Source organism: Cervus canadensis, chromosome 7 (assembly GCF_019320065.1).
Source record: "Cervus canadensis isolate Bull #8, Minnesota chromosome 7, ASM1932006v1, whole genome shotgun sequence".
Classification (NCBI taxonomy): Eukaryota; Metazoa; Chordata; class Mammalia; order Artiodactyla; family Cervidae; genus Cervus; species Cervus canadensis.
In genome coordinates this window covers 62,972,429-62,992,750 of record NC_057392.1, presented here as the reverse complement: position 1 = coordinate 62,992,750, position 20,322 = coordinate 62,972,429, and the positions used below count along the sequence as shown (strand labels likewise).

Genomic DNA, 20,322 nt, shown 5'->3' with positions numbered 1-20,322 from the left:
ACTAAAGATGCGTGTATAAAGTGCTCAGAACTGTGCCTGCCACCTCTTAAATGTTCATCCTCATACCTAGAATAGTGTCTGACATTTTGTAATACTTGGTAAATTCCTACTGAATGAATGACTAAATGTTAGTATGCAAATGTAAGGCATTATTTGCATGCATGTGTTGGCTGATACTATATAGATACATGTCAGTATTATGAGTGAAGAAAGTTACAACTTTAACATGCCTTTCAGGAGGTGTATGTGTGGGTAGTTAAATGGATCATCAGGTATAAATTGGTCTTCACCGATGCTGAAGGCACATCTGCAGCCTTGTGTGTGTGTGTGAAGGCTGATCATTTATACACAGGTTCCAAGTTATCAGATGCTCAAATGCTGCTTCTTTGGGGAGTTCTTCTCCCAGAGCTGCCAACACTGCTTTAGGTTGTCTGCAGTGTTCCCTAATATTTGTTATAGATACGTGTTGAATCTCACCCCTTTCCCTCACCTGTTGTCTGTCAGCTCTTGGAGAGGAATCCCCAACATGTTCTACATGAAGTAGGTGGCCAGTAAATACTAGATGCCCAGATCAGATATATTTTGAGCAAGACAGAATTCTCCTGAGTTTTATTAGAAACATCGTTTAGAACATGTGTGCCTTGAAGAGACTTCATATGTAGAGCTGCCTCGTGGCTGCTGGGAGAGAGAGTTCTTGGAGTTTTGCCATCACTTCTTGCATCTGACTGTGTGATTGTGCACCCCTGCCATGGCCTGTGGACCCTAGGCCTGGACCCTGGTGTCTAGGAGATCTCATAGAGGTGTGAGACAAGGCCTTCGCCTGCCAAGTGTTGCAGTCAGGCTGAGGAGACAGGCTAGAGCAGGCTGAATGTTAAAGCAAAAGGCATGATGTTGTGCTCAGTACCCCGTGATGGCCCAGATAGCAAGTTCTCTGTATTTCTGAGGAGGGGATGGTGGCTTGGAGGCTGTGCATGTAGAGGTTTTGAGACATGGGCGCACCTTTGCATGGAGCACAGGGATTACTTCTGCTTGATTGGCAAGGTGAGGTTTGTCTCACTGAAACCTAAAGTGTGCTGCATCTATGACTCCAGTTTTGCTGCCAGGAGTGGGGAATTGGGATCAGAACCCAGTTCTGGGTCTTTGCTGGCTGCATGGTCTTCTGGTCATAAGACCACTTCAGTTGACAGACTTGGTGGCACTTCTCTGCAGCCTCTGTTTCCCTATCTGTAAAATGGGGATAATGGTGGCACCTGCTTTGTAGGGTTTTGCTACTTCGTAGGGTTTTACACAAGGAGATGTGCTGCACCATTATTAGAGGCTGAACTTGGAGAGGACTCAGGAAACAGCTGTATCCTTAAAGATGATGTGGATCTTCCTGTCTGCCTCTTTAGAGTATCTCAGGCCGAGTGCCTGGGTTTCCAGCAGATTGCTGCTGTTCACTCAGTTGTGTCTGACTCTTTGACAACCCCATGGACTGCAGCATGCCAGGCTTCTCTGTCCTTCACCATCTCCAAGAGTTTGCTCAAACTCATGTCCATTGAGTTGGTGATGCTATCCAACCATCTCGTCCTCTGTTGTCCCCTTCTCCTTCTGTCTTTGTTCCTTCCAGTGAATATTCAGGGTTGATTTCCTTTAGAATTGACTGGTTTGATCTCCTTGCAGTCCAAGAGACTCTCAAGAGTCTTCTCCAATACTGCAGGTCAAGAGCAAATTACTGGCATTAAAAAGCCCATTTCACATCAAAGCCAGTTTAAGGCTTCTCTCACTACCAATGTCAGGTGCCTTGGAAACCAGCAGTGTAGAAAGGTCAGTGTCAGCTTGCTCTAGTGTTTTTCCATCCTTGCTCCACCTCTTTCTCTCCTCAGGCTACTCCAGGGTCAAGGGTCAAGGGTTGGGGAGATTGGAGTTGAGGCAGAGCCTACCCCTGAGCAGAGTGTGTTTGCTCTGTCTTGGCTGTGTGAGTCTGTGGTCATGGTTGGCCTTTTGTGGGTGCACATCAGTGGTTGTTTTAGAGATGTGCTTGTCCTCTCAGAGACCCCCATGAGGACCTTTTACCTGATGCCCTCTCCTGGTGACCTCTGTGAGCCCTATCCCAGTTCCTTGGCAGGCTGCCCTCCCGTTGTCTTAGGCAGCGTCCTCTCTGGAGGAGCCCAGCTGCCTTCTGAGCGGTCCCTTAGCCCCCCGGGGAAGTTCACACATCCAAAGTTCACAGCCAAAGTTGTCCCAGCTCTTCCCATCCTGGCAGCTGCAGGCAACCTCCTTTGGCTTCTCCAGGTGAGGGGCGGGCTCCCAGGAACGCCCTGTGGTCCAGAAACAGCCCTGGGCTGGCCCCTGAGCAGTACTTTGCCTGGGGCTGGGAGCCATTTCCTTTCCTTTCTCTCATATTCCCTCCTGGTGGTGGGGAAGGGAGGCTGCTGGGCTCACCTCTCCTCTAACTTCTGTCAGAGGGACTACCTCCCATGCCCCAGTGCATCCCTAGCCTTTTCTGAAATGGGTTGTTGCAGACTAGTTTGGCTACTACGGAGCAAGTCCTGTGAGGACAGAAATCGGGGTGTTTATTGCGCCTGTTAGTTTTGAGTCAACAGAAGAGCCCCATCCCATCCCCACATCAGTTTCACAGCATGGTGCCTGGTACGCAATCAACGTCCAGCGTGTCCTGGCCTCTGTCACTGTTTAGCTAACGTGGGCTTCAGTATTCTTATCTGAAATCCTGGCTACTGGTAATCTCCGCTCTGCTTCCCACTTGTGAGTTTTGGTTTCATTTTTATATTTTAGCCTCAACAGAATGGGATCTCCCCACGCATGTTTAAGGCCTTTGTGAGCAAGAGCCACCCGGAATTCTCCTCCAACAGACAGCAGGATGCCCAGGAGTTTTTCCTGCACCTGGTGAATCTAGTAGAGGTAAGTCAGCCTTTAGAGCTGCTTGAAAGGGTTGTTAGAAGTGTGTCCAACCCTCGCGTGCAGTCCCTCCCGTGTGGCCAGAATGCTGCCACCCCCCCAACCTCTCCCTGTCTGGGCTCCTTTTAGAGTTGGCGTCTTTGGGGCTTTCTCTGTTTGGCCAGCTTGATGTAATTGCTCCTCATGCTTGGCTTTCTCAGCCTTCGTGGATCTCCCTGTTCTTCTCCTAATTTGAATGTGTTCTAGTAGTGTTTATCCATTTTTTTCATTCCCTGTTTTTGATTTTTGTCTCTGTGACAAGCTCCTTCAGAGTCCAGTGTGATATTTGGTGTCCTCCTGTCCTTTATTCTCTGAGATGCTCACTCTGGGCTCAGAGCAGAATCAAATCACATTAAATGCTGTGGTTCTTAAAGGCCACTGAGAATTTATGATTAAAGGCTTCCCCCCCCCCCGCTTAAAAAAATAACTGCTTTTTTCCTGATGACTAGTGTGTTCTTTGTGGAAACAGAGGCACAGAAGAGAAAATCAAAACCTCCCATACTACCTGCTCCCCTAAACAAGCAGTGCTAACATTCTGGTGTCTGACTCCCTGCCTCTACCCCCAGTCATTTTCTAGGTGCAGTACATTCTCTGCTTGCTGGTTTGTGAGCAGTGTTTTCCACTTAACCTGTTGTGAACGTTTTGCCATGTCATTATATACTCAAATATAGCCTACTTTCTTTTTTATTTGTGTATAATTTACATTAGCACATTTATAGATTCATATCATACATGGCTTAATTTTTTAATTTAAACAAATTTTAAAAAATATTTTTTAAATAAAAATTTGTTTAAATTAAAAAACTTAAAATTTTTAAAAATTTACTTTTTAATTATTTTTAAGCTTTTTATTTTATATTGAGGTATAGCCAGTTAACAGTGTTGTGATAGTTTCAGTAAACAGCAAAGGGACTCAGCCATCCATATACATGTATCCATTCTCCCAAACTCCCCTCCTATCCTGTCTACCACGTAACATTGAGAAGAGTTCCATGTGCTGTATAATAGGTCCTTGTTGGTTATCCATTTTAAATATAGCAGTGTGTACATGTCCATCGCAAACAACCTAACTATATGTGGCTTAATTTTTCCAGGGCAGACCTTGATTTTTTTCCTCCTTTCTCTTTACTTGGCCTTTCATATCTCCTTTCTTCTAATTCTGTCTAGGTCAGTCCCTCTGCCATGACTTTTGATGGCTGCATACTATTTATTTACATGATGAACTATAATTTATTTAACCAGTTTCCCATTTTTGGACTTTAGGTAACTACCAGTCTTTTGCTTTAAAGTACTCTGAACTGGCATGCCCAGAGGGAATATTTAGTCACATCAGATCTTTTCACCAGATTTATATTCGATTCTGTGCTAATTTTTATACATGTGTGGCTCGGACAGTAAAGAATCTGCCTACAATGCAGGAGACCCAGGTTTGATCCCTCCCTGGAGAAGGAAATGGCAACCCACTCCAGCATTCTTGCCTGGGAAATCCCATGGACAGAGGAGCCTGGCGGGCTACAGTCCGTGGGGTTGCAAAGAGTCGGACATGACTAAAACGACATAGCATGTATGTCCCATGAAAGTAATATAAGTTTACTGACTTGATATAATTTCATTTTCAGAGGAACCGCATTGGCTCAGAAAACCCAAGTGATGTTTTTCGGTTTTTGGTGGAAGAGCGGATTCAGTGCTGTCAGACCCGAAAAGTCCGCTACACAGAGAGAGTGGACTACCTGATGCAATTACCTGTGGCCATGGAGGCGGCAACCAACAAAGGTAATGTTCCAAAGCGGGGAGTGAGCAGGGCGCTTCTCACACGTGAAGACCCTCGAGTAAGAGATGGTGCGGTTTAGTTACTGCAGAGCTGTGTCTGGAGTAGACCTGGAGGGTGTCTGCTCTGCGTGTCTCTTCTCATAGATTCCTCAGTCCCCATGTGGCTTTCTTTAGAGATTTTCATGGAGCTGGTTATGGAGGGAACCTACTTCAGGGCCTATAAGTTTCAACAACGGGTTGGTTTAGAGTCAGTTTAATTTGGAGGAAATTATTTGTAGTTTAACATTATCACTTACCAGTGGTGCTGTAACGTCTGAGGGAAGTGGTCAGAACTACATTTTTCGATATGAGCCATTCAAGCAGAGGTCTCTTAAAAAGAATCCATCTTTGGCATCTGAGCAAGGTGCCTGTTGTGGGTGATAAAGTGTGGCCGGGCTCTTTGTGAGGCAGAAGCCTCTTAGAAAGGTCTCTGGACCTTGGAAGCGGGAAGAAGGCAGATACCCAGGTGGAGGGAGTAATGCTCAGGGGGAATTTCCTTCAATAAGTCTGACCCGCTTCTTTTCAGACAAAATAGATAAATGATATTTCTTAGAACTAACATCTTAGAAGCAGAAAAAGGAGAAATATCTGCTCGATTGCTTATCTCCTGTGAACTGGTCATTTTTGTAAAGTTCAAACACTCCATGGGTGGCTTTTTTATTCTCTTTTTGCAGGGGTGGTGGGTAGTCACTTTATCGTGTTAATTGGAAAATGATTTTAAGATGAAACACTTTCGATTTTCTATAAACTTCTGCAGCTTTTGGCTAGTTTTAAAATTCTTATTTATTACACAAAGTAGCAATGGGGTGGGGATCTGTGGTTTGTTTCCTTTTTAGCATGAGGCCTAATTGCTTTCTCTTGCCTATCATGGTGGATGCTGGCTAACATATTCTACTCAGTTCTGTGATCCTCTCTAAACTCACTGTTTATAATTTATGAGTGGTAGCTATATATATATATATATATTTTTTTTTTTTTTTCAGAAAGGAGATTTGTAATTTAGTGTCAGGAAATTGATAGCTGGAAACATGTAATGTTAGCATCCTAGACAAAAGTTCATCCTGAATCACTGGTGGACTGGGGAATGAACTGTAGGAACATATCCAAATGTGTTTAAGAAAACACAAAGATACATCAGTGGTATCTAAAAACTGATAAATCAGAAGCGATTTTTTGTAACACAGAAGGAATTCCTGGAAAGGTCCATTTGAAATATATAGAATTTTGACTTAGAGATGGTTTCCAAGAGCAGATCTGCTGACTCTTGGGAAGCTCACAGTGTACTCACTTTTTTTTCCCTGGGTGTTCAGTCATTTGAGCAGGGATAGTGAGAAAGCCTTCTGGGTTGGCCGCTCCGCTTTCTGCAGTGTCAGGTAACCCCACATGAAGTTGTCTTGGTGGTGCTGGGTCAGATTGCAGGTCTGGTGCCTTGGGTAACTGTTCATCCTGCTCCTTGGCCCGCGCTCTCCGTGACCTCTTACCATGGTCAAGGGCCAGGAAGAGGTGAGCCCTCGGGTTTCTCTCCGCATGAAATTCTCTGGTGTGGAGACCTTGTGATTAGAGGGTGGTTTGGGGTCAAACCAGTCTTGACCTCTGGATAAATGAGAGCCCATGTTCGTGCATCACTTATAGCACATGTGTAGTCTGAACCTCTCACCTGGACCGCAGTTCACAGTTCCCTCCTGTCAGCCTCAAAGAGGAACAGGCAAAAAATGAATGGCTTGATGCAGCCTGGCATTGCCACTCTAAACATGCTTTCAGCAGGCTCCTCTGGCTCTGTGGAGGGCAGCGAATAAGCAGTCCTAACCCCAGCCCAGAAGTCTTCAGGGAAGGCTGTTCATTGTTCAAGGGGCTCTTTCCTTTCAAGAAAATAAATGACTGCAAAGTCATTTGTTTGCTCTTCTATGCAGATGAACTGATCGCCTATGAACTAACGAGAAGGGAAGCAGAATCAAACAGAAGACCGCTTCCCGAGTTGGTTCGTGCCAAGATCCCATTCAGTGCCTGCCTGCAGGCCTTTTCTGAACCAGAAAATGTTGATGATTTCTGGAGCAGTGCCCTGCAAGCAAAGTCTGCGGGTGTGAAGTAAGTGTGTATGTGTGTGTGCTTGTGTGGCGGCAGTGGGATGAGAAGGGGGCCTTGAGAGGTGGGGGCCAGTAGGGAAGGGCGAGGGGTGCCACTGTATAGGTCTGTGCATGCTTGCTCATGTGTGGCCAGATGGGATTATGATTTACACGACCCTAGTTGTCATAGACCTTGCTTATATGAGGTCTGTCCAGTGAAACAGGCTTGTTGTAATCTGTATCAGGTGTAAGGGAGAGAATGCCTTTTTTTTTGTTGTTGTTTTTTACTGAGCAGGTATAGCCAAGAACTCTTGTGCCCCATGGCAAGATGATATTAATGAAGAAATTAGAAAACTACTTATGACAGTCTTCAGTATTTAAACTCCACTGTGATAGATTCTGATTCCACAGTTAAAGATTTGACTTAGAACTTGGTGACTCTGTTCCTGCCTGGAGATGAGGGGTCTCAGGGCATCTCAAAGGGGACCTCAGGGCTCCCGGGCTTTGTTCCAACGAGCTGCTCAGACATGGTCAGGAGATGTTCTGTTTCTATATTGTGATCCTTCTTGTCAGATCCATACATTTTTTTTTTTTTTCTCCACTTGACACCTTAGTTGATTTTATACAGTCAAGTCCTTGCCTGCATACTTTATGCAGTTGGAGAAAGAGAACTTACAATGGCATAAAAAGAGGGGAGGTCTAGAAGTTAGTCACTGGAACTCATTACTTTCAGATGTTCTTCAGGCATTTTTTCTGGGCTCAGCCTGAGCTCTAGGTGACATGAAAGGCAGGGAAGGATGGATGAGCTACTGCTGGCTGTTTTTTTCCCACAACCACAAGTAGTCAAACCTGAATCGCTTATTCTCTGTGACAGTCATCCCTCAGGATTCCTCTGTTTCAGATGATTGACTTCATGTGTTAAAATGGGAAAACAAAAAGAATATTTCAAAAGCTTTAAAGAAAAAGCCACATTTTTTTAACAATAATTTCTTTTAAAAAGTTTTTTCACATCCAGAGGAGATTAATAATAGTTCAGTTATCAGTTATCCATTGTGGAGTAAGTTTTCACCCTAGGACTGCTCAGTTTTGGGGAGTGTGTATGTGTGTGTATGTGTGTGTTTGTGTGTGTATGTCCTTGCAGATAAGAGTTGGTGAGCTGGCGTGTTAAATGTTCGTGATTCACTTCATTACAACTTGGGCACATCTTTGAGCAGTTAGAAAGCTACATGTTTTATTAGTGGTGAAAGCAGTTTTTTTCTCTCAACTGTATTGACGTATATAATTCACATAACATTTTGTGAGTTTAAGGTGTACTGTGTGGTTTTTTTTTTTTAATTTTTTTCTTTCTTTATTATTGACAGTAGGCTGAAGATTCCACAAACATTTGTCCTTTTGTCTTTGCACTTTAATTCTGACTCTGTATGGGAGGTGGAAGTGATCAGAGGCCTGGCGGCCTAGAAAGTCCCCAGCATCAGGTGTGAGTTGCGGAAAAGGTCTTCACTGGCCGGTCTGCCTGGTCCCCCTTTTCTGCTCTTCAGAGTCTTACAAGTACAGGCCTACTCTCTAGGCCTGCGAGGAAGGCATCTTCTCATCACTAGGAAGAGGAGAATCTTTGAAGTGGAGCTGGGAAGCGTTAGCCTTCCACAGAGGCAGTCTCTGACCCCTGGGCTGGTGGTCAGGAGATCTGGATTCTTCTCCTGTGTCCACTTTCCAGCTTGTGCTCTAACCTGGGGCAAAGTTAGCAACCAGTTCCTTCTTACATCTGAGTGGAGGAATGATGGTTGCTGACCCACAAAATACTTAGTTGTAGGCAGAGGGGTTTCTACCTTCTCTAATCCTTAACAGTAGCTATTGAACGTGTTTCTTCTTTTTCTCTTTTACATGCACACGTATGTATGTATGTTTACATACATCTTTTGGTTTAATGCATATGAAAGAAAGTTATTACTGGATGTATCGCAATTGTTGGTAATTGAAAACTGGTCTTGTGGGAAAGGAAAAAGTAGTGTTCTAGGGTAATAAGGCAACTACCATTATGGCACATTTATCAGTATTATTCCATGTTATATGCTAAGTGAATCCCATCAAATATTGCTTAATCCCTCTAGTACTGCTGTGACATAGGCACTTTAGTCTCCCCATTTTACAGATGAGGAAGTAAAGGAAGTATTAATAATGGCTACTAAGTGACAGACTTGGAATTCATTCATTTGAAGTTTAAACTCTTAATCCTTGTGTTGTATACGGATATTCCTTTCCTGCTTGCTTATGCTTGTATCTTTATAATCCTTACAGTATTGCTTATTCTTTATTATACCTTATGTTTCAAATAATAGTTTTGGGGGAACTAGTTCAGTGAATTCCTAAAATATCTTTTTTTCTTTTTATTCCAGCAGTATAGACATGATCTCTTTATTATGTTACTTTGTGGCCTTAAATTGTTCTTGTGTTAGACCCAGAGCCCAAAAAGCCAGGAAGAGACAAAAGATGTCCTCTTGGTAGATCTTGGGTCAGTATGGACCAGACATAAAAGATCCTTCCCTTTTTGGTCCTGGACAGACGGTGACTGGGAAGAATATGTGTTTGGAAATTTTATTCACCCAACAAATATTATTGCTCACCTAGTGTATCTTGGGCAATGACCTGAATGAGATGGAGTCCCTCCCCTCAAGGAGCTCACAGATTAAAGGTTGATAGGGACAGATTTCATCTTAACCTTTATCATTCATGAGCAGAAAGGCACGGTTTGGGGCTCAGAGCATGGGCTTTAGGTGGACTGGCAGCATTTGAATTCTCAGTGTAGAACTTACTGGTATGTGACCTTGGCCAAGCGACCTCACCTCCATAAACTGCAGTTTCCTTATATGTAAACTGGGGATAATAATAGAACTTATAGGGTTGAGGTGAGGATCAAGCATAAAATGCTTTACATAGTGCCTGGTGGAGTAAATATACACTGTAATTGTTACTACATTACTTTTTTTTTTTTTTAACCTGGGATTATACAGTTTGTGTTGATTAAGTATGTTTTTAATTATGATTTGGTTAATTGTGTGGTTGATTAACTATGTTTTCAAAGTATTTAATGGAAATGATAGAATTTTTTTAGTCACCAGGTTTTCAATAAATAGTGTTAATAATTTCAGGGAGAGAGACAGTTTATATATCAATATATTTTTCTTAATAAGGCTTTCATAATGTTTTTGCCTGAATTTGTAACCAGTGAACAATTGACGCATTTTAAATAAGGTAATAGGTTGTTGATAGGCAATGCCATACTGTTGTCAGGCACTGTTCTAAGCTCTTTAGTCCTAACTCAGTTCCTGTAACAGTTCTTTGAGGTGAATTTACTCAGTGTCTATCTAGACCTTTTTGGATGATTTATATTTCAGTGGACTTTATTAAGTATATAACTTTTCAAGAAAAATTTTAATTCCAGGAATTAATTTTAGGAATAGAAGAGTAACTGGTGCATGATTTATAACCTTACCAGATTTAACAACAAACTTGATGTCCCAAACCTGCAATTAATGAATGCCAAGTGTTAGTTTTGAGGCTGACTTGAACATATTTATATTAAGCAGTTACTGAATGTGTGATTCAAGTTGAGACCCTGTGTACAAAAATGAATAAGGAATGTTTAACCAACAGGAAAAATACAATGTGGGCGTCATCTAACCTGCTTTCTGGTACTCTTAGGTTGATAGCTACCCACAACAAAGTGATGTGTTAAATTATCAGCCTTGAGTTCCCTCTGCTGCCTCCCACTCCATGGTATATTACCAGCTGATTCCTCACCCAGATACTGATCACAGAGCAACTTCAGGAATCTTTGAGATCCTGAACCACAGTCTGGAAATCATTGATGACTTTTGGTTGATTTCATTGTTATATATTTTCCAGATTTCAAATTTACATGGTTAGAAGAAGGGGTCAGAGAGGTGACACTTTCATAGTCATTGAAAATATCAGATGGCGTTTCTTGGTTTTTGGTGAAGTTGAGGACTTGGCTATATTTAAGAATGATATTAATACTGCTTCTCAGAAGATAGGAAAACCTAATTAGAGATAATATATAATTTCTGGAGAGTGAGCTAGGCTAATAGATCAGCTCCTTAATATCGTTAAGCTCTTGTTTTTTGAGAAACTCCCTCATTGCCCGTACCCTTCTACCTTCCTTGTGATGGGGAATTTGAGATCCCGAGTGGTTAAGTGACTTGCTTGGGGAAAAATACAGGTCGGTGACAAACCAGCTCAGTGTCCTTGGTCCTATGGATTCTAGCTCTTGCATGACAAAATCATCATGCTAACTCCTTAGCTGTGCACAGCACATTCTAGGATGCCAGGTGATTCCATGACATTTCATGACCATTGCATAGCCCCGGCAGGCAGATATTACTAATAAACCCGTTTTGTAAATGTGAAACCTCAAGGAGGGTTAGATTCATCCAAGTATTAAGTAGCATCCAAGTCTTCTGACACTTTTTGGACAGTTCTCTGCCCCTGAATTGTGGCTTTTCTTCTACACAAGGGGGCAGCAGTGCACTGGTATTTGATTTCTGAGTTCTGGGACGATGCATTCCACGTAGATTTGGAAAGTGGAGTTTGTAGGAAACGTGTCCTAGAATCTTTTATTTTAAAAGGTACCCATTGTATCTGTTTAAATCTAATTTTTTTAAATATATAACTTACTGTACTCAGATTGACACTTGAAACAGAAATGGTTTTTTTCAACAAGATAATAAATGTGGAGAGAATGAGCTGAAACTGGGGCATATATTTGATGTATTAGTTGAATAGTTTGTGCATTAAATTATCAAAGGCAAGTCCAGGCAATTCAGCATTCATGAACGTTTGAAAGGAAACTTAAGACATTAACCATGTATATTAATTTTTAAAATTGAAGGCCCAGATTTAGATATTTTAGATACCTCATAGTACATACACACACACACACACAAACACACACACACAACCCCTTTAGGATCCATGTGGCCATAGATTTTAGGTGTGGTAGTATTTTAATGAGGCCCTGGCATTTCCAGTAGTCAGCCTCAACCAAAGTTCTGATATACCCTCCTGATGCCAACTCTGTGCTATAAGATAAAGACTTGTGGTTGGAGCAGGTTGGGGGTGTGTCAGGATTGCTCAGGGAGCTTTTTCAAACTTCATATACAAACACAATGCACAGGTGCCCCTATGCATCTGCAAATATGTGTGACACTACCAAGGGTTTTAGAAAAACACAAATGTTTATAGTTGAAAACCACTTTTCAGAAATACGAAATGCCACAGCAAAGAAAAAGTAGTAATTTTGCAGGGTGTCCAAAATCATCCTTGGGGACAACCTTGTCCTATGTTAAACACTGTCCTCTCGTGGAAAGGCCAGGATGAGTGGTGAGGTGGTGTGTGTGTGTCCACTCCCATGTGTGTGCGTGTCCAATCCCGTGTGCGTGTGTCTGCTCTTCACTGCAGGCCCTGGGACTACTGGGTGTGCCTCAGACACAGCTTTTGATGCTTCATGAACTGTATCCATAATTCTTATTGCCTGTTTCATTGATCTAATCCCCTTGTGTTTCCCAGAACATCTCGCTTTGCCTCATTCCCTGAATACTTGGTAGTGCAGATAAAGAAGTTCACTTTTGGTCTTGACTGGGTTCCCAAAAAATTTGGTAGGTATCTTTTGCATGCTTTTGCTTAAAACGTCAAATTAGCTATTTAAAAAACATGGCATGTGAAAGAGCCCATGCAGTTGGCTGCCAGAAACGGTCTCATTTCATTCTTTTTCCATGATTCCCACCTTTCTCTTTTGAAAGATATGATAAGCACTGATAGTCAAACAAACAAACAAACAAACACAAATTGCCACTTGCTTACCCACCTAATAACGGGTACTGAAATGGCCAGAATCTAAGAATGAAAACAGGAGCCTCACAGTTTCAAATCATGCCTCCCAAACTGTAACATGATCTTGGTAAAATGTAGGTGCTCATTCAGCAGGTCTGGGATGGGGCCGGGGCTAACATGTCCCCAGGTGACGCTGATGCTGCTAGTGCTACTGGTCCAAAAGCCATGCTTGCAGGTGCTAGTATCTGAAGATGTATCAATATTCTTTTTAGCATCTCTCCTCGACCTCTAAAGCAGGCGGGTATGGCTAATGACATTTGTTTAAATCATATGAATTTTATTAATAATAACATGAGTATAGTCAGTTGTATTAAAAAGAAAAAGGGATATGACTTTGGCCGATTTGGGCTTTCTTCTTTCTAATCTTAAAGGCCCTTGGCCACTGTTAGAGGTTATCTTTCCAGACAGTGCATAGAACATTTTCCCTATCATCTCAATCAGATATGAATGTGTTCCTAGGCTGTCCTCAGGGCTGTGGAAGTCCATACAGTTTTACCCTCTGATTTCTCAAGCAAGGACCTCAAACTGCTTGCCAGTCTTTTAGTTTCTATGTTTTTGCGCACTTAAAAAACAACAGTCAGTCCTAGGTTGGTTAATTAAGAACTCATCTGCTCATCTGAAGGGTATAAGTAAAAAGAATGTAAAATCTGCCTGAGTGATTTCCCAGAAACCTCTGGCACTAGCAGTTAGCATAGCACTGATCTTCATGTGGCATTATGCAGCCCGTGAGCCCGCATCTCATTCCTCTTTTCCTGGTGGAATACTTTTTTGGGCAGGGAGGAGGGCCAAGGGCGGGTTGCTCATCACTCAGCTTTTCCTCCTTGGACCCAACATGCACCCCAGAGAGAAAACTGACTTCTTCTAAAGGCTTTGAACTGCTTTGAAAACAGTTTTATTTTCTTTGTCCTTGGAATTTTGGTAAAGGATACCTAATTCAGATCAGATTTCATAGTCTTGCTGAATTTAAAGCAGCCCCAAAGCTTTCTTTAATGAACCTGAAATTTTCTGTTGAGGAATGGTGGTTTTGATTTTGTCGGTCAGACATTGTGTTTGATTTTGCTGTTTGCTGAGAATAAAAATTTTTTTTAAACTAAGCCTTTTCTTTGGGTGGTTGTTTTAAAGTAGGACTTACACACCTAACATTGTTGCTGGTTTTGGGGATGGTTTTTTCAGATTCTGTTTCCTAGCCCAAAAGACATATCCTGCACCAACATTTGAACCCATTTTCCATTATTACCGTATCTGACTGTGTACAGTACAAATTCTCAACAGGCTGTTAGACTCATACATACATTTTGTATTTGAATAAGTCAACACAATGACAGCTGAGAAGTTAAAAAAAAGTGTGCCTCAAGATGAATACACTTGAAGTTCAATTAATTTCTTTAAAGCTTCAGTTTTTATTACCTTCGGTAGAATAATCACAGTACCCATGGTGATCTGAGAAAAGGCATAAACTATGGGTTGCAAACTCAAATGCCTAATGAGGACAGAGTGATAATGTAAATGACAGAAGTAGGCTAGGTATAAGAAACACGTAGCTATAGCTGTCTCGTTCTTTCTTGAGTTTTCCCATTTTGGATGAAGACATGGATTAGGAAAAACATTTCCCGATCATAAGAATCAGAACAGCGCACATGTGATGCTCAGGATCATGGGGGCAGGAGGGAGTGGCAAGGTCTGTGGCAGACAGACATGGAGGGCACATATTACCCTAGAGTGAAAGCTGAGAATCAGCCCCAGGCAGTTGTTACCACATGAGGCTCTGCTACAGCTTTTTGTTTTTTTTTTTTTTTTTCAAAATGAGTTGGAAGTCTGGAGTGTTGGATTGAAATTTCTGATTTAAAAATTGGAATTTATTGCCAACATTTTAAAAACATCCAACAGAAAGTGTCTACAGATGTTGTATGGGCTCCCAGTTTTCGACCTCTGGCTTCCCTCATTTCTTGTTGTTCAGTGTGAAGTCCTGCATCTGTGTTTCCCCTGGTCCTACATTAAACTCTAATCAGTCTTAGTTTCCTGGTCCCGTGACTTACTCCCAGGAACTATAACACATCCCTTGGCTCTGCCTAGACACATGTGCATAGTTAGTGGTGCTAGATTGAGGAGGTGATTATGGTTATTCGGAGAGTCCAGTGAGTATGATCTCTTTCATTTTGCAGATGTTTCTATTGATATGCCAGACCTACTTGATATCAACCATCTCCGAGCCAGGGGGTTGCAACCAGGAGAGGAGGAACTTCCAGACATCAGCCCCCCAATAGTGATTCCTGATGACTCTAAAGGTACCATCTTCTGCCAGGAGGACCTTCCCAACGCCTCCCTGCTCCTCTGCTGGAATAGTCCCTGTTCCTCCCCCACTCTGTTGTCCCGTGGTGTTTTCCTATGTTGTAATCCACCATAGACATACAGAATTGAAGCCTGGCTGCAAACCGTGAGCTTAAAATATTAATAGTCACAGGAAGAGGCACAGCCCCAACATGAGTGAACCAAACTTATCTATGGAAATCACAGGCAGCAGAGGGCAGCAGGTCTCCAGGAAGTTTTTGGGTTACCTTGCCTCTGGCTTTGCCTCCCTCCTCTCTTCTCTGATAAGCCTATGGGGAAGAGGAGTGTGTTTTCAGTGGGCTCTTAGTCTAGGGGAGCTGTGTCCTTCTTGGAGTATCTTTGGAGAACCAAAAAGGGAAATTGAACAGTGTGTGTTGGTTTTAAAAATCTTGCCCACTTCTCACCTCTCAAGCTTCATTTACTGCTTCATAGCAAGAGAACAGTTTGAGCTTCTCTTACTCTCTGTGAACCTTAAAGTGGTCCTCGTGAAGAATACTTTTAAAGAGAAAAGTACGTGTGAAAAATCATTGCCTTTGTGAGTCCAAGCACAGCCTGGAGAGATCTTGGCTTCATAATTAGTTACGTTATTCTGGTGAAATCACTTTCGTTCTGGCTTTGCTAGCCCACATGTTTGCTGTTCACCTTCCTAATGAGTTAATTAGGTACATTAGCTAATAGTGCCAGAGTGCTTGGGGTGTCTGCCCCACAGGATGTCTGTCAGCTGAGCAGTGACCATTATTGGTGATCCTGTTGGGGGATAAAGTGAATCCGGGAGGAGCAAGAGAGGATTCAAGATTGGCACCTGTGTTACATTATTCTCTAATGCTAAGTCCAATGCTAAATTGCAGAGGGTGGAGAGCAGGGAAGGGATCTGTAGGGGGGGTGGTCCAGGCTATGTGGTATAGGTGGTTCATTAAAGGAATTCCAGAAAGATCAGAGTGTCAGAGAGTGTCAGAGTGTCAGAGAACTGCAAGATGGTTTATTAGCATTGCTCCTGCTTTTTCTGACGTTTATAACAGAGTCCTTGGATTGTAATTATGTGGACTTCTTAGAAGTATAGGGAAGGAACATTTAGTTCCTTAAAATGATCAGCAGAGCATCATGTTTTATCTGCTCTAAATGCCTGAAACTGGATATTCTCCCTCCCTCCTGGAATGACTTTATGTCGGGCTTGGCTGGCCTGCGTGGAGGGCCAAGGGGCTGACAACAGTGTGGGGTCTTAATGGGTGGGGGTTAGGGAGTGCTCCGGGTTAACTATTTTTCTTTCTCTAGAACTCTTTGCCATGGTTGGGTCTCACTTCCTGCCCTCTCCTTTGATTTCCAGATCGCCTGATGACCCAATTGATAGACCGTATGTACCTTTTATGTTTTTTCTCAGTGTCCTGCCATAGTTACTGGTCTAACGCATTTAGCTGTGGGGGTTCAGTAAAGGGCGTTGTTCTGTACATGTGTATGTGCAGCTTTTCCCATGGGTGGGAATAAACCTTGGTCTGCGAGTTGAGGTCACAGCAAATCTAAACCAGTAATGTGGTGAATAGATGGCCCTGTGTTTCAGGAGAGAGAACTTCAGCGTGAGAGCCAGCCAGCCCTGAGTTGGAATCTTGGCTTTGCCACTTGTGGCTGTGTGACCTAGAATCAGTAACTTCTCTGAGCCTCAGTTTCCTCATATGTGAGTGGGGGACACTGATGCCGTTTCCTCCCTCCCTGGCCACATGAGTAGGTCTCTTGCTGCAATGATAGGACAGTGACTTGTCACTTTGTCCCCTCCTTCAGGACACGTGATGAAGGTACACGGTTGGCAGGACATGGTAGTATTAATTAATACTCTTAAGGGTGGCAGTGTCATTGGATTGTTCATTAATTTTGTAGCCATTTAGTTCCTTAATCCTGGGTGAGTTGATACTTTTGATTTTCTAAAGAACATGAAAAAAAGCAAACTATTTTATAGTCAATATTTAGATACTAATTAGGAGGAAGAAGGAATATGTAATAACACAAAATACTCTGAATCTTTTTGTCTACAAAGCCTTGCTGGAGACACTATTGTTAATTTAGAAGTTCAAGTGTTTTCCTTTGCCAAAAAACACTTCATGTGATTGATCATTTGACTTAGACCTCCATGGCTTGCCTTCTTGGGTCAATTTTGATTTGCTGGTTGCTGGAAGAGGCTGTTAGGGGCAGCGAGGGTCATGGGCAAACCATTGCCTCTGCAAATAATTTCATTGTAACGATAACAGTATTTTTGAATGGTCACCATGAGTCATTGTTGAGTTTATGACTCCATAAATTCTTTTAACTGTGTATAAATGTACTATTATAATAATACAAAGGCCAGCTTCTTATTCGATTGTCACAGTAAGATGGGCAGAGCAGGTGACCTTTATACAGAGGATAAAACTGATACCCAGGGAAGTTCAGAGGCCTAAGAGCTAGGACCAGAGCCAGGGCTAGGCGTCAGGCATGCTTTCCTGTCACTTGACCTTGTCTGGAGTGTGAGGAGTTTGCTGGCTGTCCCAACCCTGCAGAGAGCCAGTCTCCAGGATCTTGCCCCAGGGGAGGTGAACGGTGGCTGGGACTGTGTCAGAGGAGCCTGTCTGACTGTGAGCACTTCAGCTTGCAGTCAGCAGTTTTCCGTTTTCCTCCTGATCTAAGCCTGTTGTCTTATCAGCTGTATTCACCAGGAGAAAACAACATTATCTGGGGTTAATTTATATTTATATCCAGCCTTTCTCAGACATTTAAAAGGAGTAACTTTTATTATATTCTTACTATAAATGAAAAGATATGTAGAAATTACCTATTAGTGATAAGAGTCCTCTCTGGTTTCATCACCCATCTATAACCAGTATTAACATTTGGCATCTGTCCTTCTACTGTTCTTTACCTATGCCTGGTTCACTCTATTTTCCCCAAAATGGAGTTAGACATTTTCAATTTAATATGCTGTTACATGCATACATACACTTATTAAGTTGCATTACTTAATTGCATTCTGGAGAACAGAGTCTTTCACAAGGTGTTGAAAAGTATTCTCTGAAAGAGTTTCATAGTTTCTGCCCAGAGGAATCCTTTTTTTAATTAATAAAATTTTAAAATATTAAAAAAATTTTATTTGAAGTATAATTGATTTACAATGTAATATTAGTTTCACGTATATAGCACAGTGATTCAGTTATACATATGTCTATTTTTTTTTCAGATTTTTCTAGGTTATTATAAAATATTGGTCTAGTTCCCTTTCCTATACAGTAGGTCCTTGTTGGTTATCTATTGTGTATACTGTAGTATGTACATGTCAATCCCAACCTACTGCAGGAGTCTTTATTACAGGACTTCAGAATTTTCACTACCTTAATGCACACTGTGAATTTCTAGGGAGAACAGAGAATGTAGGTTTAAAAAACTTAGTTGACAATGGGAGCCCTTTGTTTTGTGGTTCATTAATTTTGTGGTTCATCTCTCTTAGGACACTAGGATTCTCTAGAACACAATTGAGGAATCACTGTTGTTCTATATCATTGCTTTCTTAAAATTTTATCTTGATAGGATGTTCTGTGTATCCTCATTGTGAGATAGAACTTTGGTAAATACATTTTCAGTATAATTTTTGTAGAACAGAAATATCTGTTCCTCAGTTCTACTGATTGCTGCCTCTGGCAGAGTTTTCAGCAGATTACAGACCTCAGGGTGTGGGAAACAAATGGCAGATATTTTGTGCTCCAGTTCCCTCCCAACCTTTGGTGTAATTTGAGAGCCTCATGTAGGTGGTATGGGTATACACACATGAACATACATACACACCCATGTACATGTATGTGTATGAATGAATATACATACAAACCTATAGTCATGTGTATGTATAGGTGTGTGTTTCCACACCTCTCTACCCATGGTTTAATCATTAAGTCATGTCCTACTCTTGCGACCCCATGGACTATAGGCCACCAGGCTCCTCTGTCCATGGGATTTCCCAGGTAGGAATACTGGAGTGGGTTACCATTTCCTTCTCTAAGGCATCTTCTTGACCCAGGGACTGAACATGGGTCTCCTGCATTGCAGGCAGATTCTTTCCCATCTATGCCTCCAGGGAAGCCCTGTCTACCCATATCTACATATTATTGTGAAAAGAAAAGAAAACCTGTGTCTAAGCCAAAGTTAGGTTTGTAAAGCAATCTTTTTTAATGTCTTAGATGTATACAGTTAAAAAACTTTCCTTCTATCTTAATTTCTCAGAGTGATTGCATCCTTTGATTGCTGATATATCTAAAGACCTGGTATAACTTCCTGTGAGGTTTAAGGAATAAGCTTTTTGGCCTGTAGAGAATGCTTTCTCTTCCAGTTTCAGTCCTAAGAGAGGCTGCTGTCGTGGCCTTGAGAATGATGTAAGAGACTGAAATGGTTCTGGGAATACACTAGATCTCCCCACAGGAAATTAGGGGGTTGTTTTTCAGTGCTTGGATTGTTCAGGTAATTACCATGGTTCCTATTTAGGTCAAAGATAAAAACTCAGCTCAAATAGCTTAACATTTGGATGGCTTAAAACAAAATGCAGTTAAACCACCATCTAAACATTAAACAAAGTAGCACCTTCTTTGGGTAGCATGTGGATAAGGGGTGAAGAGAAGCTAAGACAAGAAGAAATAGGGTTGACTTTTTACACCAGACTATCCTGTGTGCTCTGTAGCATCAGATATTGATGAGTCATCGGTGATGCAGCTGGCTGAGATGGGCTTCCCTCTAGAAGCGTGTCGGAAGGCTGTGTATTTTACTGGAAATATGGGAGCCGAGGTGGCCTTCAACTGGATCGTTGTTCATATGGAAGAGCCAGGTAGGTGGTCAGAAAATGGGATGGCTTTGGAGTCTGACAGGATTGGTCCTCAATGATGTTAAGCCTTGGTCCTTCTGTGTCCTCAGGGTGTGTCCCAGAAAATGATTTATCAGCTCATAATCTGCTGCACGGAGTGGATGGGAGAGGATGGCTATTTTGCCTGTGTAGCAAAGTCACAGTCTTTGCTTTCCTCTTTTAAATAATAGCTTTGTTGAGAGAGAATTCACCCTTTTAAAATGTAGAATTCAGTAGCAAAAAAAAACATTGGAAAGATGTGTGATATACTTCTAGCTAAGAAATGATGAGAACTTGAGATAGAAGAATGTGCATGAAGAAATAGGGGCTGTTTAGTTAGCATTAACTTTTATCATTTATTAAGGTATAATTCACATACCATATAATTCCCTCATTTAAAGTATACAGTTCAGTTGTATAAATATTAATTATGTT

At 42.0% G+C, this 20,322-nt stretch overlaps 1 protein-coding gene across 2 annotated transcripts in view; it reads left to right on the top strand.

Annotated features, from left to right (window-relative positions):
- The window catches only part of USP13 (ubiquitin specific peptidase 13), a 130,486-nt gene that overhangs the window by 77,507 nt on the left and 32,657 nt on the right, over positions 1-20,322 (top strand). For both annotated transcript variants that reach the window (XM_043473666.1, XM_043473665.1), the window contains 7 exons: positions 2,776-2,901; positions 4,557-4,710; positions 6,657-6,831; positions 12,393-12,481; positions 14,879-15,001; positions 16,369-16,395; positions 19,729-19,872. In XM_043473666.1, coding sequence (XP_043329601.1) covers positions 2,776-2,901; positions 4,557-4,710; positions 6,657-6,831; positions 12,393-12,481; positions 14,879-15,001; positions 16,369-16,395; positions 19,729-19,872 — 838 coding nt within the window. The remainder of the gene's footprint in view (positions 1-2,775; positions 2,902-4,556; positions 4,711-6,656; positions 6,832-12,392; positions 12,482-14,878; positions 15,002-16,368; positions 16,396-19,728; positions 19,873-20,322) is intronic.